A 26,182-nucleotide genomic window follows, 5' to 3' on the forward strand; every position below is an offset into this window, starting at 1 on the left:
CTCGTGTTTTTTTTTCCTTTTGATCTGATTTTTCTTGCACAGAATGATGAATACAGAAATATGTTTAGAAGAATTGCACATTTAACAGAGAGAGAGAGAGCATCTCGATGTGAAATAGGAATTCTGTGCTGTGAGATGAGATGGGGGAGCTCACTTTGAATAATGTCCATTTGTTTTTGGTGACATAGGAGGTGAAGTTATCCCTAAAATATATCACCTCAACTAAAGGGACTGATTTTCATCTTTTTCCAATAGCAAGTACACAAGAATTTTTAGCCAACAATTGCTCTATCCTTGTATACTCACTTGGTGTTGGAAAAAGACCATCTAAAAGTACTTATTAAAAATCTTTTGGCATAAAAATCTTTATGCAGCATGGAACAAGTTGGATAGAGTTCCAATAATCCAAAACTTGTTGCTCCATACTGACATACATGAACACAGAGAGACTAAATTTGAATAGAAAACAGTGTGGTAAGTGGGTAATGTTTGAGATTTAATCTGAAGACCTGTGTTTGAAATTCAGTTCTGTTACTTAGTAATAGCATGACCTTTAGTCATTTTTCCTCCGTGCCTATTTCCTCTTCTGTAATAAGGGGGTTATAGAGGTAGCCTGGCATAGTGGATAGAGTTTAGATTCAGGAAGAATTTGATTCATGTTCTGCCTCTGACATTTTGTGATCCTGATGAGTACTCTATTCAAGCAGCTCTCAAATCGATCTGCTAAGTCAGAGTAGAATTTAATTAAGGGAGTTTTCAAAAAAAGAACTTCCATGGTAATGGAGAGGATAGGTCTTAGATAATTTCTAAGTTCTAGTTAAGAATCCTATGAAGTATATAATTTGTCAAGATTATTTATCTTGAAGTCAAGTAAAAGGCAAGTCTATCTTTGGAATAGTGAGTTGATGGAGGAGAATCCTAGAATTTCAAGTTTAATTTGAAGGAATTATTAGGTCATCACTGTCCTTACCAACTTCCTCAAAAATAGAATAAAAGTTACTAAAAGTCAGTCTAAAAAGTGCTTACAGTTCTCAAAATATTTTCCCTCTTATTTAGTGGCTAGTTCTGTTCTTTATTCTTTCCTTGACTGATATAGGAGGTTGGGATTTCAGCTGTCTTTCTTTGATAATCACTTGGTTCTTGGCCCATTTCTTTTTCTCATGGAGGCTTTTGGAAGAGACTGCTATAGATGTTGATTATTCACCAGGGAAGAAAACTTGATGACTGTCTTCAGTGTAGGTGTGGAGATAGATATCTTTCCAGTGGCCCTGGCCAAAAAAAAAAAAAAAAAAAAAATTTATGAATTGAAACAATTGCCACACTGAGGTGTCATTTGACCTTTGGAAGAGGATGTTGAGTGGGATTGGATTTCCAGATAAGAGAGTAGTGTTAAAAGCTACTGGCATTTCAGAGGAAAAGGTACTTTGAGAGAGAGGGGAGAGGGAGAAAAAGAGAGAGAGGAGGGAGGGAGGGAAGGAGGGAGGGGAAGAGACAGAGAGAGGAAGAGAGACAGACAGACACAGACATACACACAAAGAAACAGAGAGAGAGAGAGAGAGAGAAAGAAAGAGAGAGAAGAAGGAGGAGGAGGAGGAGGAGGAGAGTGTGTATCTGTGGGTGCACAAGTGCCACCCTATCTGGGTTTCCTGACAATTTCTTTAGGAGAAGTTGGCAGTACCTCCTCTCTCTATTGAGCAGACACCTCATTGCCAGATACTGTGTGTCTCAAATTCTTCCATTTGTCTCTTTTTCTCATCTTCAACTTCTCTCTCAGGCCCTCCCCAGAGTGATAACAGGTACTGTGTCATCAGTGTGTCAGGACTTTGTGCTCCTGTTCCTTTCTGAAATGGAGAAGTTATTTTCAGAGTGGCTGAATTGTCCTTTTAGCACTTCTCCCTGGTGATTTTCTTTTATCTAGGGAAACTTGAATCTTCTGAGAGCATTCCAACAACACCCTTAAAAACGAGACATTAACCATTGTAGCAGCCAGGAGCAAAGTTGTGTTTTGGTTCAGTGGAAATTTCAGATTTTGAAGGATGTGTGTGTGTGTGTGTGTGTGTGTGTGTATGTGTGTGGTGGGTGATGTGCTTGCCACAAAATGTATATAATTGGCTAGAGAAGAATGTGCTTGGCAGCACACTGGTGTGCCTGCTGGTTCTGGTAGGATGTAAAAAAAAAGATGCTATTGTATGAGAAGTATTTGATACTCTGAAATTCTGATGCCATTTGTATCCAACTGCTGGGAGAGCCTGTTCTCTTGTAAAAAGCTTTTTGTTGCTTGGGTCTGCAGCTGATGGCTGACATCAGATCATACTTTGGTTTGGCGTGTGTGTTTTTTTAAAAGTGCTGTATTATTTTTATGAGCACAGAATTGTGGAGCTGAGGAATCCACCCCTTTATTCAGTCCCTTGTAGATAGAACAAAAGACTGCAGACTTGACCTTGGGTTGGAGAAAGATGATTGTGCAGTGGTACTCCAAGCTTTGATGAATCCGAGACTTTTAGCAAATGAGAATTGATATTACAGGCCCACCAGCTGCTCCCTCAGGTCTTTATGGGGTTTACATCTGCTTTGTGGTGTTTGACTGGCTTCAAAAACATCTAAACTAGAAGTCTTGATATAATCTTTGTAGAATCTGAAGAGTTTCAAAATGCACAATTTCAGTTTGAGAGGAAATTCATGTTTAAATAGCAGGAGGGCTAGTAAGAATGTTTTCTATTCTCTTCTAATCTTTATTTTGCCCTCCTTGAAGCTGATGGCTAAGTATTCTTATAGCCTTCATCAATCTATTTGCCAAATTAGGGGGAATTTTACAATGCCAAATAGAATCGAACTTCTTTAAAAAAACAAGTCCCTCCTCCCCTTTTAAAAATTCTTTAGTCAAACTTTTATTATAATTTCAGAGCTGGTAATACTATTTTATGTGATAATAATAGCTCCCTTTTAATATAGTTCTTTAAAACTTACAAAAGCATTTTCTTTCCCACAAACTTATAAGGCAGGTAGAATTCTCATTATTTTATAGATAGTAGTAAAAATAACTAGCATTTATTTAGCACTTTAAAGTTTATAAGACACTTTACAAAAATCTTGTTTAGTCTATACAACAATCCTGGAAAATGGGTGTTATTCTGAGACAGACAAAAGTTAAGTCAACCCCAGATGAGGAAATGGTATCTCAGAACAGTTGAAGGGATTTACTTAGGATTGCACAGATTGAAACTTAGACCTAGATCTTTGCTTCAGTTTTCCACATGGAAAACTTATCCTGCTGCATTATTACTGCAAAGCACAACTTGAATTTTGGAACCATAAAATCTTTGTATTGGAAGGGACTTGAGAAGTCATTTAATCTGACTTCCTGCCTAATGTAGCAGTGCTTTCTACATCTCAGTCTTTGCCTGAATGCTTCCAATGATGGAAAATTCAGTATCTCATAAAGTATCTAATTTCATTTTAGGAAGATCAAAATATGGGCTTAATGAGAATCTTTAACTGGAAGGGGAGAGAGAAGGGCCTGTGTTCCTTTTTACTAGTTTGTGAACGTTTGATCAGACTCTCTGAGTAACAGAAGACAAGGCAAAAATATATAGAGTTTGATATTGCATGGAAAGGATACTATGAAATTAGCTTGACTTATATAATGATACATGATAATTAGGGGCATGTAATCATTAGGCATGGCTGATAAGCCATTCTTGTCAAGGATTATAATTAGCATTACTTTTACACAGCCAAGCAAGGAATTTATATTTTTCTTTTTGGGGGCACTTCTCTAGGACATTTGAACAGCCTCTATATTTGGTTTTTCCTAATACCATATATATTCTACCATCCCCTTCATCTTTTTCTCCCCCTCCCTCCCCCCCCCCCCCTCTCTCTCTCTCTCTCTCTCTCTCTCTCTCTCTCTCTTTCTCTCTCTGTCTGTCTCTCTCTGTCTCTGTCTCCCTCTCTGTTTATCTCTGTCTCTGTCTTTTTCTTTCACCCTTTCTGGCTATCCTACCTGAGAAGTCCTTAAATAGTAAATCCAATAACTCCTGAAGTCCCCTACCCCTTAGCCAAAAGATTCAGACAAAGGTGACAAAGGGTATGAGGCAGCAGAAACTCCAACGCTTTGGACATCTACTCTGGTATAATTACTACATTACAAATGATTATAGAGGCTGAAGAGTCAATGGCTTAGAATGGAAAAAGGATGAAATAAGAATGGATTCTAGAGCCTCACATCTGGAATTTTTGTATTGAAGGAAGAAAGAGAAGAAGATTGGGATATGAGGAATAGGGGAGGACAAAGGATACTAGGTAATTTGGAGAATTTTTGTTTAAGCTGAAACTCATAGCTGATGAGCAAGTATTAATTTTTACTATGTTCCAGATGCTATGCCAAGTGTTGGGGATACAAATAAAGACAAAAATATAGTCTTTGTTCTCAAGAAATAGATTAAAAATCTAATTAAGAAGTATGAAAGTAAAGGGGAAAACAGAGATGAGATGATAATTTGAGAAATCAAGGAAATGTACTTTGAGAAGAGAGGAAGCTTATTTTTTCCTATGTCTTACTTAACATTAACCAGGAGTACTTCTGTAAGCTCAGTTCCAGTGTACCTTTAGATAATGCTGGTAAAAATGCATTAATAGGCTTCATGGATACCACATTAATTTAACATTTTATTTTTGTTTGGTCATTTAAATCATGTCTGACTCTTTGTGACCCCATTTGGAATTTTCTTGGCATATTATTTTTTTAATATAATCTCTGAGATTAAACTCTTATAATTTTATGGAGCAAAGTCCAGTGGCTAAAATGCTGGAATCGGTATCAGAGGCATCCAGCTCTGTCAGTGGTCAAGTCTCTTAACTTCATAGATCTCAATTTCATCACCTATAAAATGAGGAGTTTGAATAAAAGGACCTTTAAGAGCTCCTCCAGTTCTAAATTGATGACCTGTGTTTACTACTGGCAAAAGAGGGTACCCTCAAGGTTTGAGAAAAGCTATAGAAGAAGAATACTGAACCTTAAAGATTAATTTACCCTGCTTCCCAGTTTTGGGTGGGGCTGCCTAGTCTAACTTTAGCTGTGCATGGACAAATGCACGTTTGGCAGAAACATTATTGACTAGAAGATCTTATAGAAGATAATATTCCTCAATCTCATTGTCCATTCAGAACAATATCTGGGATTTCTCATCTACCCATCATTTGTTTCCATTCCAAATGGGGTTTCCATTTACTATTCAGAACAAAGCCAAAGAAATATCAGAAATAATGATCATAGAATAATATATCTAGATCTCAAAGGGATTTAAGTGCCTACTTAAACATAAACAAAATTTAAGTGGTTATTGTGTGTGAGACACTATTCTGGATATCAGGTATGATGTAAAGTAAAGGTAACACTTTGACCTTGCTCTCAGAGATTTTATATTGGACCAAAGTTTGAGCACATGGTACCTTTTCATGGTTTTTTTGGTGTTCTGTTTTTCCCAGAATATTAATTTCTAAACTCCTCCAATCTTTCTTAGTCTCTTTTATTAGTTACATTGTTAAATAGATACTGTATTTGTCTGTTGTATTAAAACCATACTCCTTTTAAAGTCTCAGGGCAGTCATACAAAATTTCAGGAAAGATACTAGATTAACTGAGAGCAATAAGCAAAAAAGCTTGATTCTTGATATCCAAGGTGAAAAAAGATTCCAAGGTCAGAGCAATATAGAGAGTCATAGAGTGAGAACAGCCCCAGAGGCATGGTTTGTCCATGACTGGGTCATGGGTTTGGATTTTGAAAGCTTCAGTTCGGATTTCATGCTTACTCTTGAATTTTTATTTCAGGATATAACTTGGCAGGATGAACACTCTGCCCCTTTCTCCTGGGAAACAAGGGTAAGTTGGATTAAGATTTATTTTTACTTTTTAAAAGGATTGAGTAATTACATGTACAGGCTAGCATTTGATGTCCTTGGAGGGTGGTAGGACTACTAGTCAGCCTATAGTTGACGTGCCCATTGTTTGCAGAAAAGAAAAGGAAGGGTGAGGGAACTGTTAAGAGTTAGAAATCTATTATGGTGTGGTTTGGAGATTTTTTTAAAAGCACATTAGAGATGAAAGCAATAGTTAATATGATCATTAATTACATTCTATTGTCTGGGTAATAATCTGTCCTGGGTACGAGGGAACATGTCACATGATTCTGGTGGGTGTGTTTCTCCTTCTCACATCTAAGTATTCAGCTCACATTCCCCATCTCTGCTTCCTAGGAGGAGAAAATTCAGTGAGAGGAAAGGCTCTTGTGAGCAAGACCATAGATTGGATCCATAGATTAATATTTTGTTGTGATCAAAATTAGAAAATTTGAGAAGAGCTATATCTTGGAAGGAAATTTTAATTTGTTTTGATGCTAGTTAATGGCTAGGGGAAGAGAATTCAATCAACAAATCTTGAATGCCTAAAGTGTGCCAGGCTCATAAAGAAAAAATCCAAAGGCATCAGTGCGTTTTTTTCATTTTGTAAAAGTATATGATGTTTTTCTTCCCTTTGGAGAATAATTTCCTAATGTGGATACTGTGGGTGTGGTGGGGTATAAGAATTTAAGCCTCCTTGTAATCACTCAAAAATCATTTTTTAAGCACCTACCATGAGCTAAGCACTGTGTAAGCACAGGGGATACAAAGAAAGAAAAGAGAGAGTCCCTAATTCTCAAGGAACTCATAGTCTAATGCAGGAGCAACTTTGCAAACTATGTATAAACTACATTGAATATACTAGGTATATTGGAAATGATCACAGAAGGAAATCACTAGAATTAAGGAGACTCAAGAAAGACTTGTTAAAAGTTGGGATTTTAGATGGTCTGTACAAAAGCTCTGTGGTATATAACCCAAGAGAGATCCAGAATCACATCAACTCAGAATTGGAATGTGCGTGATTTTCTAAAATAGGACAATGGGGAAAGTCTTCTGGTCCTGTGGAATTAATTCTTCACCTACCTTTTGGATACAGAGTGGTTGATAATACTGGTCTCTTACTTAAATTGGGTTGTTCTAGGAAACATTTGTTCCTTTCCTTAATGACTAGTAGGATAGTAGTATATCTTCCCAGAGGGGAACTGTAGAGGAACAGCAGTGATAACTCTATTAAATCATCAGCCCCTTTGTTTTTACTGTACCAGTACCAGAAATATGTGGTAGAGAGAACTGGACTTAACAGCTCTGAACTTATGGATAAATCACCAATCCAAATCAAGCACCAATTTTTTTTTTCTTCAATAGTATTTTATTTTTCCAAATATATGTAAAAGAGTTTTCAACATTAATTTTTCTAAGATTTTGTGTTTCACATTTTTTCTTCCTTCCTCCCTCCCCAAGAAAGCAAACAATCTGATATAAGTTATATCTGTATAATCCTTTTAAATATATTTCCACATTTGTCATGTGCAAGAAAAAATCAGCCCTAAAGGAAAAAAATCACAAGAAAGAAAAAGGAAACAAATAAACAAAGGTGAAAATACTATATTTTGATCCATATTCAGTCTCCATAGCTTTCTTTCTAGATGCGGATGGCATTTTTCATCCCAAGTCTATTGGATGTATTTTTGATGCCATATTACTGAGAAGAGCTAAGATTATCATACTTGATCATTTCATACTCTTGCTAATACTGTGTACAATGTTCTGCCCACTTCATTCAGTATTAGTTCATGTAAATCTTTCCAGGCTTTTTTGAAATCAGTCTGATCATCATTTCTTATAAAAATTATTCATATAGAATATGTAGAATATATATATATATATATTCCATCATATTCATTTACCATAACTTATTCAGCTATTCCCCAATTGATGGGCCTTTATTCAGTTTCCATTTCCTTGCCACTCCAAAAAGGGTTTCTACAAACATTTTTGCATATGTGGGTCCTCTTTTATGGCCTCTTTGGGATATGGTCTCAGGAGTGACACTGTCAAGCACCAATCTTGATCATAAGATCATAGATCTAGAACTGAAAAGGACCTCAGAAGCCATCTAGTCCAATCTTCTTATTTTTCAGATGAGGAAACTGAAACCCAGGAATGTTAAATAACTTTCCCAGTGTCACATTGATGTTATGTAACAGAGGCAAGATGTGAAGTCAAATTCTATATTTCCAGAGCCAGTATTCTTTCTACTGTACCAAGCTATCTGCAAGTTTTACCCAACCTGCTAAACAACTACTGTTATTCTAGCAAAATACAAGGACAAGAATTAAGGGTATTTTTCTAGATTTTACAAAAAGTGGCATAATCATTTTTAAAAGCACTTATAAATGCATCTGGGATTTGAACCATATTTCTCAATATAAAACTATATGACATGATGTATTTCCATTTGAATTTGGGAGTTGAGATATGGATTTTATCTCAGTTTTGCCTCTGATTTCTTGCTTGATCCGTAGGCAAGTTACTTTACTTGTCATTTTTCTTCTTCTATAAGATAAGAAAGAGGGACTAGGTGATCTCTGAGGTCATTTCAGCTTTGAAAAAAATGCTGACCATCTGTTTTTGATGAAAAGCCTGTCCGGAAAGCCTTTGAAATTGGGAGACCTACCATCTGTTGCTTTGTTTCTCCTTATACTCTAATGAGACCATAAAATTCATGGGATCAATTAATTTTTGGAGTTTCATAAAAGATCTTGGGTCTCTGACCTCATAGAATAGTTTAGTATCATGTTCTATTTGATACTCACCAAATCATTGGTTTTCCTGGGGTTTTTTCTGGGGACACATCTAAAATATGTTGAGTAGTTAAGCATTCCCAAGGGCATTTGGGTGAGGTCTCTGTTCACTTTTTATATGCATTCTTTTATGAGCAGTTTTCAATTATAATTTAATTGTTAATCATTAGGATTGTCACCACTTGGGTTTTCATATTTTACTTTGTCACTCATGGTCCTTAACATGAATACCAGTACCAGAAATATGTGGTAGAGAGAACTGGACTTAATAGCTCTGAACTTATGGATAAATCACTTAATCTCTTTCAACCTCAGTTTCATTATTTCTAAAATGGGATAATAATAGTGCCCACCCTTATTGGGATGGGTGGATGGGATACTTTGGGAATGAGATTACATTACATTAATTCAAGTGCTTTGAAAACCTCAAAGTGCTACATAAATGTCAATTATTCCTGTTTTCCCATAAGGATTCCAGATGGATAAAGCATATGTAACACATAACCAAAAACATAGGCATTAAGAAAATACTTAGTAAGGAAAAGCCAAGTGTCAAATGTTCCTATTGAATACAAATCGAGCAGTTATTTTATGCTATGACATTTATACTTATTGGCTTTTCCTGGTGGCTTTGAGGGACATACAGCAATAGCTCACATTTATATAGCATTCCAGGATTGGTAGCACTTCAACTATGTTATCTGAGTTGTTGATTAAATGAATTCAGGTAAATATGTCCATTATAGAGATATAACCCCATCCTGGTGAGCATATTTTTTCTCTGCCTTTAATAGATAATTTAGGACCTTGTTGATCTAAAAAAAAATTATATGCATCTACTTTCACCTACCAATGGGATTGTCAGACATATGCAGAGAGTATTGTATTTGCTGCAAGTTAGATATCACGCTGAGCAAGTGTGTGTGTGTGTGTGTGTGTGTGTGTGTGTGTGTGTGTGTGTGTGTGTGTGTGTGTATTATTCAGTATGGGAGACTGGGAAGTGGAGATGAGTGTTTCTGTCTTGAGGAGACAAGGGATACCATCTGGATGATCTCTCAGACACAGCCCTTGATAACCTATACTCCTCATTGAGAAAAAAGGATTGTCTCCACTTCACACAGAAGGAATACTAAGTATAGATTAATTGTGTTAATATTTTGCCAGGGTCCCAAGCACTTCTTTGAAGAATTAAGAAATTCCTTTTTTCTTATATACTTTACGTAGAGATAGGAAATAAGTGTCCCTACATGTTGGAAGCTGAGATACATAGTCTTTAGGAATAAGCGTTTTATTGCCTTCTCTATCCTCCTATCCAATAGCTCTCCAAAGCTATGCCAGATGTTTTGTGAAGGCTGTGTAGTATAGTAGAAAGAGCACTGTCTCACCAGTTAAAGGATCAAGGTTCAAATCTCATCCCTGATACTTATTAGCAGAGTGAGTCTTATTTTCCTCAATTATAATATAAGAGCATTGCCCAGATGGTCTCTGAAGTCCCATATGGTTCTATATCTATATCACAAAAAGATATGGAAACAGAATGAAAAGGTTTTTTTTTTTTTTTTCTCCCTTATGTGTCTTTCCACAGGAAAACAACAAAAATGTCCTAAAACCTGAGTATTTTCTTCTCATGTCCTGTGGGAATAACTGACCTCCCAAGAATTATCTTGTTAAATGTCCCCTAATCAACCATTAGTGGGATAGTACATTACTTCTATTATTAACTTGGTGCAAATAACATTCCAGTGCAAGAATTGTGGCTCACTGAGGATGCTGCTGATTCAGGGCTGGATTGGTGTGGTTGAGCACAGGCAAATAGCTGGAGAGAGAAGATTTCAAGCTTTTGGCCCTGAAAGCAAGTAGAGCTAATGCATTCCAGAATGGATTTCACTTTGTGCTAATGCCAGCCAGCTAAGGTTCGTGGATAATAGCTTGTCTGGGTTCTGAAGCCAACATAAATGGAGAGACCTAAGTCTTATTGCTAGGCAGCATCTGGTTGATTTTATTGTCATAGAGATGTAGCCTTTGTTTCTACTTTGGCAGAATTCTGTTTCCCTTCCCTTCATCTTTTGCATTGCTTTTAGACTTATTTTAGACTTATTTTCCTCTTGTATAAATATGACTGGGTCATTTCTCTGATCCAAATTCTCTTATAATTCAATTATTTACTTAGTGAAATTCAAATATTTTATTTTGGCATTCAAGGCCCTCCAAGATGGTAGGAATCCATATCTTTTATAAATAATAATGTGTGTGTGTATAATATTTTAAAATCAACAAAGCTCTTTATCTATAATCACTCTGTGAAACAAATAGAACAAATGTCATCCCCATTTTTACAGGTGAGAATTGAATGATTTTCCCAGGGCTATGCATGTTTATATAACTGGTCTCATCTGTGAAATGAAGTTTTAATAGTAGTGATGAGATAGTTTTTTATCTGATCTTTTTTGATCAAAACATCCCATTTCAGAAGTGCAAACTAGTCCTATAGTCAGGTTGATATGGGACCTTTTTGAAATAGAAATGTGAAGGGACTAGTAGGGAGAAATCTAGCCTATTTATTTCATTCCATTCCCTACTCAAGCTATGGAAATTTTATAAATTCCAACTGTCTACATGGTCTCTCGTCATCAGAATTCCTCTTCTTATCTTCAAACACCAATAACTTCAATTAAGCCTTCCATTTGAAGGTGTAAGAAACAAAATATTTTACCAAGAACACCACAGACTCAGTGATGAATGCAGGAAAATTTTATTTTACATTCTTCTAAGAATGGGTGCCTAGGTTAGTGGACACACTTTTGGAAATGCAAAGGCAGTGTTTTATTTCTTATCCTGAAGAACAAGTCCCTCTTCTCCTCTCCCGTATTCTCCATTATTTGAGTGTTATAGAAATTTCAGAATGAGAATCTTCACTCTCATATATTTGCACCCTTATCCCTGCCCCAAAGGGCAAAAAGCCTAAAGGATTCTTTTTCAAATTTCGGCCTCCCACCCCTGATTATAAAAGCCAGTCACTGCCTTCAAGGAGTTTTTATTCTTTGAAGGTAAGATAACCTGAGAAGGCAAAGTTCTGTTCAAATCTAAAACTTCCACCCCTGATTACATTCTTTTGTGGGTTTTTATTTTCTAAATTTAAGTTTCATATCTCCAATTTAATTTTCATAGATCTGTGAAAACTAAATCCCCATCCATTTCTCACAAAGGGAATATATTCCCCTCTGCCATTGTTGCTAAACTTGAAAATTGAATGATGCCAGTTTTTAAAAGTTATCATAGCTTACCACAAGCAGTGGGATAATTGTATCAATAATGATGCAGAAACTCTGAATAACACTTCTAAGATGGTGATGGGAACTCAATCAGCTTGTGGAGTGAACTAACTTATTCTCAAGAATTGCTAAAAATGAGCCCATCCTGTTCCTTTATTAATCATAATCAGGTGAGTTCTCCAAGACTGTCTTGTTTGTATAGAATGATGTGAAGCTATTATTAATGGGAACTCCAGTTTCCCCAGACTGTCTAGTTATAATCTTTAAAGACAGTCATAACAACTTGGAGAAACCCAGTTTTTCTTACATTATGTTTGACACTCTCAACATCTTAATATACATCTTTGTCCCTCTCTAGGACATGCCTTTATTTCCCCCTCCTCCCTCTGAGCTACAAATTCCTTCCTGGTTTGTCCCCTTATTTCCTAGATCCTGACCCCCTCTACTCCTCTCTCTCCTCTGAACTATAGAACTTGTGTCTCCTAGAAACAAATTACTCAGTATGACTTTGCCTTTCCTAGTCATGTTTGTTTGAGCCTGTGTGCTATTCACATAAGATAGCAAATCTCTGTTATCTGTGATGGATGTCTAACTTGATTTTTTCAGGAAAATATATTTCATATTACCACTTCTGATGATGAGGTCCTGAATGGTGGGTATGATGGGCAGAAAGAAATTGAAACTTTGATAAAATTGTTCCCTGGGTTTAGTTCTGTGGTCCCACCCTCTGTGGAGATAATCCAGTCAGAAACTGGATTTGTGTTAAACCCCTAAGAATACATTTTTCCTACAAAACGGCTTATGGCCATTCATGCTGAACCTCCTTGGGTCAGTCTGACAAGACACTGTCTAGTGGTGTATTTTTTCCTCTCCCTCCCCTATACCTTAGGGTGTCTCTCCTCTCTTAACCCTACTTCTCCTCATTATAGTTAACTCTTTTAGGGTATTAAGTCCCTTTCAGGATTTAGCCTGTCAGCTAAGGGCATACCTCAACCTCATGGGATGTTTTTTTCTCCTGGTAAATACTTGTCATTTCTATAAAACTCCTTTCTATGCTCTCCCAATTCCATTTCGTATTTGCCATTCCTGGTATCCATTGTAACTTCTTTGTCTATAATCTCTTCTAAATAAACCTACCTTTTGCCAAAGAGAATGGCCATTGTGAATCCTTCACTTGACCTAAGTTAACATTTGGTGCTACATTATTTGCTCCAACAGCCACTTCACTGATACATTTATAGCCACTTCACTGTTCAAAAAGAACCTTAGACCCCTTGAATAAAGTGAACTATGAAAGCTGTCTCACAAGATGGAGACAGTGTTCTAAAAATTGAGTGAAGGTCGGCTGTACCCCAGGGCCACTTTCTTCAGACTTCAGTGGTTTACAGGGAGTGAGACCTTTTCTTTGTGAGACTAAGTTGGGTCCACCTTGGCACTGAAACTCCCATATAAGGTAATTTAATAATCCTAAAGATGTGGTTGGGTTGAAAGTTTTTTCTCATTTATGACTTAGAATGTGAGGTCATTTGTCCTGGCTAATCAGGGCAAAGATCCAGCCTATAAAGAGTATTAGCTCTGGCCCCTATATAATTCTTGTCTGTGAACTGGGCTGCGTCTCTCCTTGCCTAACTGCTTGTGGGGAAGGAGACACCGTTTCTCATGAGATCATAAAATTCCTTTCTAGATGTCTTGAGAAATCTCCTTAATTTATTTGAGTTATTTGAGCCAGTGGTCTTGTCCCCCACACCCCTTTTTCCAGTTATTTATTTGACAAAACTCTTCATCTTCCTGGGATTCAAGTTCCTTCATTTTTAAAATGAAGGTATTAGAATAGATGGTCTCTTCAGCTCTAGATCTAGCTCATGGTCTTGGGACTAGTTACATATAGTGCCTGCTTGTCACTTCATTTGCATCTCCTCATTTGCACTGAGACCGCATACCTTCAAACCATGGAAAACTAGACATTTTTTTTTTTTTAAAGGATTGGGAGAGTTCATAGAAGCTTTTAGAAGACCATTTGTCATTAGGACTAGAAGGGACCTTAGAGATAACAGAATTTCAGAGTTGAAAGGGATTAGCATTCTAGTCTAATCCCAAAACCCCAGATATTGCCTTCGTTATGCCTAATACATGATTGCCCAGCAAACATCTATTGTAAAGACTTCTGATGTGGGATAATCTGCCATCTCTTGAGGCAGCCAGTTTCACTTGAGGATATTTCTATTTTTTAGGACATTGACCCTGAAAGCATGCCTAAATTTGCCCCTTTGAAACTTCTACCTTTGTTCTAGTTCTGTCTTTTGGAGTCAGACGATTACTTCCAATGTCTCTTTGAGAAACTGATACTTAAGAGATTGGCTTACGAAAGGCTACATATTGTCAGAAAAGACTGGAATTGCTGTTCAAGCTTGATTGCTTTAGATAGATCTCAGTGAATGTGATCTTTCATACTCTTATCGAACTGTCTTATCACATGCTTCATTCAGTTTGGCACACTCTACCTGATACACAAAAATATTGTTGAATTTAATATCTACATAAATTAATTTGACATGAACATGTTTGCTTCAATTTCCTCAGTTGTAAAATAGGAATAATAATAATAGCAGCATTTACTTTGTAGAGTTGTTGTGGAGATCAAATGAGATAATTGTAAACTGCTTACTGGCAAATGCTTATTCGTTTCCTTCCTTTCCCTAATTCCTAATTTTTTGAGTTCTTGGATTTCCCATTTCACTAGAGACCACTGGGAAAATCCCAGTTTGCTAAAGAAATTAGAAACTCATATAAAATCCTCCCTGGATCAATAAACTGGGATCTGAATCCTTACTGCACTTTGTGTTTTAACAAGTATCCCAGAAATGGCCCCAAAACACCCTGATGAAGGTAGACAGTGACTAAGGCCTGGTTTATGATCTTGCCTAATGGCACACCAGTCAGTATTAGAGTTGTCAATAGCATCCAGAATTTCTAACTCTCATTCCTTTGCTTAGATTTTTGTTAGACTAGATTGTTTTATTAGTAGACTGTTTTATTAATTTTTGTATGGGTCACCTACAGCCATTTATCCTAAACTACCAGTGGCTTATAAAGATTCTCTTAACAGACCCTCAGTGCAGAATTACTCTCTTTCAATTCAAGATCCCTTTCAGGACCTCTGTGGGTTAGCTTCAAAACAAATCACTTCAAATTCTTCCACCACTAAGTGCATTTCTTCCTATGTCTCAAACTATATCCTCCCCTCACCCCCCAAGTGCCTAGTTTCTTGATCTTGCCAGACTGAGACCCTGAGACTCCTCTGGTGTATGCTTCCCTTTTCACATGTTATCAAGGTAGAGTGGGTTTGGAAGGGCACAAAACTACTTTTCCCCACCTATAGAGAAAGTAGCTCCTGCCTGTCAGCAGAAGTGTAGGGAATGAGGAGTTTGGTTTTCCCTCATTTACTGTTGACTTCGGCTGCCACTGGGGACAGTCCTGGATTCCTCCCTGTGCTGTTGTTGCCTAAAGTGGAAAGAACTTGGCACTTGGTGTGCTACAGATATGGGAGATGGAAGTAACAGAGAGAATTCCATTCATTCCCAAGACAGACTCGGCTTGGAAGGTCTTAATGGAGCAGTTGTAATATCAGCCACAGGGTCATGGTGCTTGTTAGGTTTCTGGTGCCCTTGTTCTGGTTTCATCCTCAAAGTCTGGTTATTTCTTCTTTTCCCACCTTCCCTCTCACATATAGTTGTCTGTTCAGCAGCCAAGGACACAATCGAGCTTTCTGATTTTTAAAATCTCCTAAGGGATTGTGCCCTACATAAGGAACTCATTTGCCTCAACTGTATTTGTGACATACTGTTCCAGCATTAGAGGCATGGGGCCTGGAGATATTTAGTTTGGAGGCTTTTGTAGGAGTTAAGGATAGATACTGTGGAGGTGAAGGAAAATTGAAATAAGTGCCTGAAGAAACAAAGACTTGATATTTTGAGCAGATTATATTGATTTATTAAGCAATGCATAGCAATTGCCCAACACACCAGTACTAGATTTCATCAGTTTGAGCCTGGATTCCGAATACAGGAGGAGACAAACTTTTATATGTTAAAAACACTGTCAAGTAAAGCCATTTAACTAAGAGGACATAATACAACTTGTCTATGGAAGGAGAGAACAAGTAGTCATTAACATGATCTAGATGTATAAAGAGGTCTTCTCTAAAGGATTTTTCAAATCTTATTTAGACCTTGGACATACATTTATTCTGGGGGTATGGCTGATTCACATGTTTCTTGTTACTTCTTGGTCTTCAAAACTTGGGTAAGTTACTTTCAGCCTCAGTTTTCTTCATCTATAAAATCATGAGGTTGGGCCACAATGTGCTATGATGTCTTTGTTCCTTAAAACACACCTGAAATATTGTTTTAAATTAGCTCATTGATCTTTTATGAAGTTATTTTGATGATTTCTTCATTTTCTTCCCGATACCCCAGAAAGCTATGCACAGAGGTTCATTCTTCCATCCAGAATCACCCCATGTGCCAGTGACAGGACAAATATTTTTATTTTGAAGCCCCTTCCTCAGTGACCAAATTGTGCCATTTCTCTGCTGTTTCTTTTTCAGCAAAAGAAAGGTTTTTAGTTTTCTTTTAGCCATCCTTCATTACCTCTTTGCCTCTCCTTTAGGGTAAATGGAGCTTTAATTGTTTGGTTTGTTAATTTATTAAGCTTTGCTCCAATGAACTATCTTGTGTTCTGACAATGTTTCTGCAGCCTCTTTCTCAACAATTTAGATTTGCTAGAGGCTGCCAAGTGAAACAATTAGTTTTGGCTGCCTGCACTCATCTGTTTTACTGAAATACTACACATTCTTCTCCAGTGAATAGGGCATAAAAATAGGTCTTGGGTTCATTGTGGTCTTTCTGTTTTTAAAATAGACATCGCCAGCTGAGACCTGGTTCCCCACATGGTAAGATTATATCCCTAGTTTTGGCTTGGGAGACTTGAATTCTCACCATGTACATCCTGTCCCTGACAGTCCAATCTAGGAACCTGGTGGCAATCCATTAGCCTGTATCATGGGAGATGCTTTATAATGGATCCTTGTTGTCTCTGATGTAAAACAAGTCTAGGGCTTAATATGCCTCAGTTAGTGAAGTAATAATCAGTATAACTACTCTCACATAACCTGTTTCTTCATCATTCTTCATTGAAAAAACAATGAATAAGTACTCACTGGATACAAGTGCTCTGTGACCTGAAGAATAATCGTTGGTAACAGAGGCAGTGTGATATAATGCATAGAACAATGGACTCTCAATCAAGAAGATCAAAATTCAAATCCTGTCTCAGACACTAACTGGTTAAATGAAGTTGAGCATATCACTTAATGTCTCTTTGTCTAATTTTCCTCATCTTTAAAATGAGACGTTTGGATTAAATGGCCCTTCTAAATCATAATTCTTCTTATTTTGATCTTATTATTTTGCCCTGGTGCTATGGGGAGAAATGATTAAGAAAGGGAGAAGAAAGCAAACATCATGTATTTATTATGTGCCAGGTACTGAGCTACAAGTTCACACACATCATTTCATTGGTATCCCTGATACCAAACAGCCTAGAATAGTTCCTTCAGGATTGTCCTCTTGATTCTGTGTAGTATTGTTTGAGGAAATCCTTCTGCTGTTTTCATATATACTAGAGCCAGATAACTCTCGTCAATTTTTTTGTGGAAAGGGAATTTTTATCAATGTCTTCTCCCAATGCCTATTGGCTATGTGACCATGGGCTAATCAATTATCTACCTTCCTGGGTTATTTAGGGTTCAAAAGAGATAATATATAAAATTCCTTTGCAAGCCTTAAAAGTACTCTATAAATGTCAGCTATTATTACAATTGACTGTTAATTTCCAACAATTCTTTTCTTGGGCACTAGGAAAGGATGGACATTGAGCACATAGGTTACAGATCTGCAATCCTTTGGGAGCAAGACTCAGATTAGAAATTATAGTTATAGGGAGTTTAGTGTCAGGATAGCAGTGAAGGTTGCCTATATGTTTTGGGTACCTTATATTAACAATTCTATTCACTTGTCTAGGTGGTTCTCCTCATTTTGTATTCACTTTTAACTCAAAACTCCTTATCTACATGTGTTAGAGGTGTTAGAGATGACAAATCAGTGGTAATAAGGTATGCTGCTTGCAGAATAGATTCACTAAGGTGTAAATGATGATTGGAGAATGACTGGGGAAGTCATTAAATGTTTCATATGTTTCTAGACTGGTGAAATGATAGGTAGTTTTTGCTTCATATTTGTTTTTGCAAGGAGGTTTAACTCATATTATAGAAATGACCCTAGTTCAGACTACCCTAAGGGTAAGTTTTGTGACAGAAGCTGAGGATGCTTAAGTTGAATTAATGATTATTATTGTTGTCTTTCTGTCTATCTTTACTCTTTTTTTTCTCTCCCATCCTACATCTGTGTATTTCTGCTTCTGGGGGCCACAGTTAATGTTCTTGAAGTTAAATCCTTAGAGAATCATTTATTTTGCTTCCCTTTTTTTATCCTTCTTTGTAGAATTACTCCTCTTTATCTATCCACTTCTCCTTAACAGACTTCTTCCTTTGGGGATCTAAGTGCTGGGACTCTTCTCCCCTGGCCCCAAAGATAATAACTGTGATCTTGGATTCCTTAATTTCCTCTGAGTCTCAGCTTCTCTATTTGAAAAATGGAGGGAATGAAGGGACGTATTTGAATCTGTCGCCTTCTAGGTTGTTGGATTCTCCGAGTCTCTGTGTCCATGTAGTTGTTTGAAAAGGACTAAAATGGTATAGTACAAAATTACTAGATACTACTTAAATGCCTCTGTATCATGGTCATGGCCTAATTTGGTACTAGTGTGATACTCTTTTCTCCTTACCTCCCCTCTCTTGCCTTCCTCCCCCATCAGCTGGAATACTTATTTTGGGTTCAAAGGTTCCCTTCTGGAATGCTTGTCTGCCTAGAAGAAGCATCTAAAGAAAGATTCCTATTTGGGGTAAGCTGCTGGTCCTAAAAAGGCAGCAACTCCCCCCCCCCAACTTGATATAGTATCCAGTTTTGAGCTCCTCCTCTGCATTACAATTTCTAGATCAAAGTCAAACCTATTCCCAAAAATCTTGGGGCCCTATTTCCGAGCTATTTTTAACCAGCATGTTTATTTAAAGAAAACATCATCTCTGTGTTGACAATGTTCTTGAATAGTATTGCAGTAGCTCTAAATATGCTTAGCATATAGGATGGTTTACTTAGCAAATAGGGTCTGTTTAAAAAATACATCAAATAAATGTAGAGCACCTACTATGTGCAAGGTGTCATGTTATTTAAAACTATATTATAACCAATATGAAGTGACTTGTTTGCACCATGATATGACGGAAGAGACATTGGCTCTGGAGACTGAGTCCTCATTTATACAGATGAGGAAATTAAGGCAAACCAAGGTCATATAACCCTTCTGAAGCCAGATTTAAACTCAGAAAGAAGAGTCTTTCTGATTCCAGGCATCACGTATGTCTAAGTCTAAGGACTTGGGTGTAAATCCTGTTTCTAAATCTTAGAAACTATGTGACTTTGGGAAAACCACAACTTCCCAGAGCCTCAGTTTTCTTCACTGTTAAATAAGGATTAAACTGGATGTTCTCTGAGGTCCCTTTCTATCCATGATCTATGATGATCCATCTGTGACATCTATGATGATTTTATCACTTTGGTCCATTTACAGTTCTAATTGGTGGAAGATAAAATTATTTTTGCATCTTCTAAGGCTTTATTTATAATAGGAATGGGGATGACTTTGCTTTGGAATTATCTGGCTATGTATTAGTCAAATTTAAACTCTCGAACTCTTCCTGATCCTTTCAGTTTACCTCCTGAAGGCTGGGTAAGGATCTGTAACAAAGCATGTAAGGAAACCCCTAAAATGAAGAGATCGGCAGTGCTCTGGTACCCTGAACTTTATCAAGCATGTGACCTCTTCTGGCCACAGTGGTGTTGCCCTGCCACTTTATTGAGAACTGACAGAGTAAAGATGGAGATAAGGAAAAGAGATAAGAGATGCTATTTTGAGACTTATTGGAACCAACTGGACCAAGTTAGAACCCATTATCTGACCTTCTTAAAAAACTGGGGGGGCCAGACTTGCTTGTCATTCTGTTCTCTGTCTTTACAGCCTGCTTTCTGCTCTGATCAGGGCTAGGAAATAGAGGGAATGAAGGACACACACTGATCATGAACCACTGGCTCACAGACAGCTCAAATGAGGTGGAGCAATTAGAAGAGAGAATGGTAGCTGATTAGCAGGAGAGTGTAGAGAGGGAATGGGAATGTTTTCCAATCTGTTTAAATGATGATTAAAAAACAAACAAAAACCTGACATCAGAAATAGCTTATTTGACATAAACTTAGGAGAAGGAAAAAAAAAGGCATCCCAAAATGAATTGAGGTTCCACAAAAGGACTTGAATTTAATAATCAATTGTTAGGATTACTAGGTGAGAACTAAGGTTGTCTGGATAGTGACAAGGTGAGAATTCAGGTTGGACAATTACAAGGTGAGAACTCAGGTTGACTTGATAGAAGGAGCAAGCCCATTGGCTGAAGTGGTTCTTCCCAGAAGCCCTTGCATTATCCCACGCCCATATCTCTGGGAGGATAAAGAGGACAGCACTCCAGGAAGAGGAGAAGACTCTGAATTGCATCAGGCTTGACGGGGCTCTCTGCAGGAAGGGAAGTCACTTCTTTGGACAAGAGTTAACAGCAACTGCCTGGAGACAACGGTTCGTTACAGGAAGAAGAATCTGTCTGAAAGATTTGAGTAGACACAGCAGATCTCTTCCCAGAGAGCGATCCAGCAGCTTCTGGAGACAACAGCACGCTACAATTGGCGTCCACACGTGGGGCAAGGACTTTTGCTTATCCTGACAAGAGGAGCTAGACCAGACCTTCGCATTTTGGCGCCCGAACAGGGACAGACACGGTCCTGATCCCAGTGGAAAAGCTTCCGATCTAGATCTCAGTCTCTCTGACCCAGAACCGTGAGTAACGAGGAAACTTTGTTAAAGATTAAGTGAGCGTGCTAATAGATAAATAAGGAACTTAACTTGTTAAGGGCTAAACCAGGAATCTCTTATAGCTGAAATGGGGCAGATGTTAGCTATATTCAATCCCTGGACCTCAGCCGACTCATCCCCAGCCCCAGAAGCAACCTCAGCTCCACCCCCATTCAGGAGTGGTACTATAGAGAGTATAATCAACATAATTGAGGAGCAGAGTTTACTTGTAACCTGGGTACAGATTGCTAAACTCTTGGCTGCATTAAGACACACATCCCCTTGGTTCTTAGAGGAAGAAAAGATAGATGTAGATAAATGGAAGCTAGTGGGATATGAAATGAAAGAATTTCAAGCAAAAAATGGGCCTCGTTCAATTTCTGCAGAAGTATTTTATATCTACAACATAGTTCAATTAGCCTTAAACTATCAAGCAAGTTGTAGGAAAAGGAAAAGTTCTAAAAATGAACAGAGGAGGAAGTGTGAGGAAAAAAGGAAAGATCAAGATCTTTCCCTAGAGCAAGAGGATTTAAATGAGGAATTATGGTATGATTCTCTTGAAGAAGCTTCAACCCTGCCTAGAGAACAGATTATTGACAGGCCCACATCAACCCCACCTTCAGAGATGGAGGAAGAAAGAGGGGAAGAGGCAGAAACACAAACAGAATTGCCTGTGAAGAAGCCTAAGCCTATGACAAGATTAGAAAAAGCATTGGTTAAAGCTAAGAGAGAAGGACAGGATATAAGTGATTTTATACATGCATATCCTGTGATTGAAAATACTGACTCTGTAGGTAAAAAAAAGGAGAAGATATGCACCTTTAGATTTGAATAAAATTAAGGATTTGAAAAAAGGTTGTACCCTTTATGGGGCTACATCAGCTTATGTCAAAATGTTACTAGATGGTTTGTCTTATGAAGTCCTAACCCCAAATGATTGGAAATCCATAGCAAGGACATGTCTGGAACCTGGAGAAAATTTATTATGGCTTGCGGAATTTCATGAATTATGTAAAATTCAAGTCAGATGCAATTTGGAAATAGGAGTTAACACACAATTCACTTTTGAGCACTTAGCTGGTGAAGGTCAATATGGAGAGAATTCGGAACAGATTAATTATACCATGACAATATATGAACAAATTGCTAAGGCTGCAATAAAAGCTTGGGGTGTCCTTCCTGGACAGAAAGATCGTGGAGAGGCTTTCACTAAAATACAGCAAGGTCCCAATGAACCTTTTGCAGATTTTGTGGGACGTTTGCAAACTGCTGTCAAAAGAACTATTGGAGAAAATTCAGCTACAGAAATAATGACCAGACATCTGGCTAAGGAAAATGCCAATGAGATTTGCAAAAGAATTATATGGGGATTAGACAAAGATGCTCCTTTAGAGGAGATCATAAGACGCTGTGCTACAGTGGGAACAAATGCTTTTTACACCCGGACAATGATGAATGTGGAAAGACAGGGTCCCTCCTGGCAAGGGCCTTCTAGAGAAACTCGACGATGTTTTCAATGTGGAAAAATTGGGCATCTAAGAGCTCAGTGTAGGTATGGAGATAGAGTGAGAAGACAGGGTGAAAGAAGACCTAAAACCCCATGTCCAAAATGCAACAGAGGACTCCATTGGGCATCAGAGTGTAGAATAATTCAGGAAAATGGGATGAGGGGCCCAGGTCCAGGGCCCCAGGCAAAAAAGACTTGGGGCATGATGGCAGCTGAGGTTACACCTAAAGAACCTTTAGAAGGCCAGGACTCTGATTTAATCAACCAGCAGAAAAGCAATCACATGGCAGAAAGGGATTACCTGGTAAGTCAGTCAAAAGGCAATCAGATTGCAAAAATGGATTACACTTGGGGAGAATACAGGCCTTTTAAACCAACAGGGCTGTGCCCAGTGCGAACAACTCCAATGTAATTGTCAGATGATGAGAAGAGATTTAGAAAGTGGTAAATAGAAGGAAATTAGATAGGTTAACTGCCTGGGAGAGAGGGTTTGCTTGTATTTCTTCAGCAGGAGAAGGAATCAGATGAGTGCCAACGAGTCATATTCGCCTTGTCCATCAGAGAGAGACAGAAAAAGAGAAAGACCTGAAAATAAAGGAGAAGATCTAAGAAACATCTGACACTGAAAGAGCATGGATAATAAGAAGACTGTTAAAGAACTTTAAAAACCAGCAGGAATCATTGGACTTCCTCACACAAGATGAGACTAATGGACAATGGACTTATGGACATTTATAAATTTTCAATTTATGATTATTTGATTATGTTATTTGTCATATACTTCTAGCATGTATTATGTTACTATGTTACTATGTGCTTATGTAATTTATGTAATTATGTGTAATACTTCCCATATTGATGGATTTATGTTTCAAGATCATGACTGTCCTATGTTCTAAATCAAAAGAAAGGGGGAGATGTTAGGATTACTAGGTGAGAACTAAGGTTGTCTGGATAGTGACAAGGTGAGAATTCAGGTTGGACAATTACAAGGTGAGAACTCAGGTTGACTTGATAGAAGGAGCAAGCCCATTGGCTGAAGTGGTTCTTCCCAGAAGCCCTTGCATTATCCCACGCCCATATTCTGGGAGGATAAAGAGGACAGCACTCCAGGAAGAGGAGAAGACTCTGAATTGCATCAGGCTTGACGGGGCTCTCTGCAGGAAGGGAAGTCACTTCTTTGGACAAGAGTTAACAGCAACTGCCTGGAGACAACGGTTCGTTACAGGAAGAAGAATCTGTCTGAAAGATTTGAGTAGACACAGCAGATCTCTTCCCAGAGAGCGATCCAGCAGCTTCTGGAGACAACAGCACGCTACAATTGGCGTCCACACGTGGGGCAAGGACTTTTGCTTATCCTGACAAGAGGAGCTAGACCAGACCTTCGCAATCAATGACTTACTGGTCAGAAAAAAATTTATCAATGTTATCAATTTATCAATAGTGGTTAGCAGTAGTGTCTTCCCTGAAACTTGTAATATGCCCATCTCCAAAAACTCCCATTTTACATAGTGTGGAGTGTTGTGTTTTAATTCCTTCATAGGACAACTGATATGCCTTGTGGGTATTTGCTAGGTATAAAAAGGCAGTTAGGTGTTGCAGTGGAACTTGGAGGTAGGAATACTTGAGTTCAAATCCCGCTTCAGATATGACCCTCAGGAAGTCACTTAAATCTCAATTTGCTTCCTCATCAATAAAATGGCAAGGGGAGAGAAGGGAGTGTAATAATAGCACCTAAAATGGTTGATGTTAAGGACTAATGAAAGTACTTTATAAACTTTAAAGTGATATATAAATGCTTTTACTACTATTAACACCAACATCATTATTATTGTCAATGTGTCAGATTGCACTACTGAGAGACATTGCATTCTGGGTCATCACCAGTTGCCATTAGATTCCAAAGACTGTAGAGGAAATAACTATTTGGTGAAGTCAGGGAGCTAGAGGTTGGGATTCTAGGTTTTTATACTAGACCTGCTGTTTGGGGATGGGAGGGAGGGGCACAGCAAGTCCCAGATTTTTCTTCTTTTAGGGAAAATCTAGCATAACTTAAATTAGAGGGAATTGGGAACAGACCCTAGTTGATACTATTCCTATGACAGGCTCCAAGTACTTTGAGGTGGCCAAGAAGATTCAAGGAAATAGCCTGGCTACTTCAGATATTTAACACTAACATCTGCTATTTAGCAGGGCAGCTGAAATCATACAAGGATTTTTCCATTGAAGAAGACGATGATGGGGATATCGTGCTTGCAGAAGAGCTAGAATTTTGAACCAAATAAATGTCATGTGTTATTAGTCTTCAGTTTTGACAGAGACACTATCTAAACATATGCCTGGAGATTAAGTTGACTGTTGCTCCTCAATAACCCCCTTTTATAAAGACTTCTAAAGTTTTATTGGTACCTTTTATTTGTTTGTTTTTTAATCACAGTCATTGCTGGTAATCCCTACCCCCTTCCTCACCCTATAATTGAATCCTCCCTAGCAGCAAAGAAAAATAGTTAAAACAGTGGCCTTGTCTGGTAATATAGACTATAGTTTGCCCTTCTAGACCTATTCCTTTTTCTTGAGAACAAGATATATTTTACTATCTGTTTTCTGCGGTCATTACTAATTTTTAAAAGTAATTTTATCTTATATTCTACATCTCAGATCCATTAAAGCAGACTTAGAAATAGCTGCTGAGAGGAGGAGGAGTAAAGCAAGGCTATGTAGAGTGCAAATATGTTGATTTTAAAAAGTAATTTTACTAATGAGGTCTCTTCATAGTCATCTCTGGAAATTTCTCCCCTTAACCTGGAACTGAATCCTCCCTTGTAGCAAAGAAAATTGTTAAGCTATAATACCCAATACAATGTCCTTGTCTGACAAAGTATATGTTTTGCTCTAGTAAACCCTCATTGGTTTGATGAGTGGAACAAGGTATAGAGAGGATTTTGACCAGGGCATTGAAGGAAGGATTGAGGGAGGGCTTGACATGAATGGTGGATTAATAAATCTGTTGTCCTTACTGACAAAGTTTGATTAAATTTTATTTTTTATTTCTTCCCTTTTCCATGTTTCTTTTCTTAGAGTCAGATGGATTTCAGCATTGCATCTTTGTCCATCCAAGAGCCAAGTGGCACAACGCAGAATGAATCAAGGCAACTCTCCAAAGTCCCTCAGGGTGCCCAGGTCCCCAAATCCTCTCAGGGAAACAAAACAGCAAGCATGGATGGCCTAGGATCCATGTGGAAGGAGGAAGAATCCTCTTTCTGGAAGATAAATGCAGAGCGCTCCCGAGTTGAAGGACTAGAGTCCGATTTCCAGTCACTGACTCCTAGCCAGATTAAGTCCATGGAGAAAGGGGAAAAGGTTCCCCCAGGCCATTACCGGCAAGAATCTGTCCCAAAAGACAAAGAAGTGGCCAAAGGAGAAAAACCCAGTGGCCCTTGGCAAGAGAAATTTGCATTCTCCAACCTGAGTTCTGAAAAGGAAAAGGTCAGATCTGGCCAGTCTTCAGTCGGCTTGCTGGATGATGGCTTCCTCTATGAGCCTGTGGTGAAGCAATCTTTATCTGGCACAAAAATGGAGGACACAGAAGATGCTTTAATCTCAGAGTCCAAGTCCACACAGGTTAG

The 26,182-nt window shown here is 38.0% G+C and overlaps 1 protein-coding gene across 3 annotated transcripts in view; it reads left to right on the plus strand.

Moving 5' to 3' along the window:
* The window catches only part of C4H1orf198 (chromosome 4 C1orf198 homolog), a 48,818-nt gene that overhangs the window by 10,803 nt on the left and 11,833 nt on the right, over positions 1-26,182 (plus strand). For all 3 annotated transcript variants that reach the window (XM_074262355.1, XM_074262354.1, XM_074262353.1), the window contains 2 exons: positions 5,831-5,881; positions 25,635-26,177. In XM_074262355.1, coding sequence (XP_074118456.1) covers positions 5,831-5,881; positions 25,635-26,177 — 594 coding nt within the window. The remainder of the gene's footprint in view (positions 1-5,830; positions 5,882-25,634; positions 26,178-26,182) is intronic.

The sequence above is a fragment of the Sminthopsis crassicaudata genome, chromosome 4 (genome assembly GCF_048593235.1).
Source record: "Sminthopsis crassicaudata isolate SCR6 chromosome 4, ASM4859323v1, whole genome shotgun sequence".
NCBI lineage: Eukaryota > Metazoa > Chordata > Mammalia > Dasyuromorphia > Dasyuridae > Sminthopsis > Sminthopsis crassicaudata.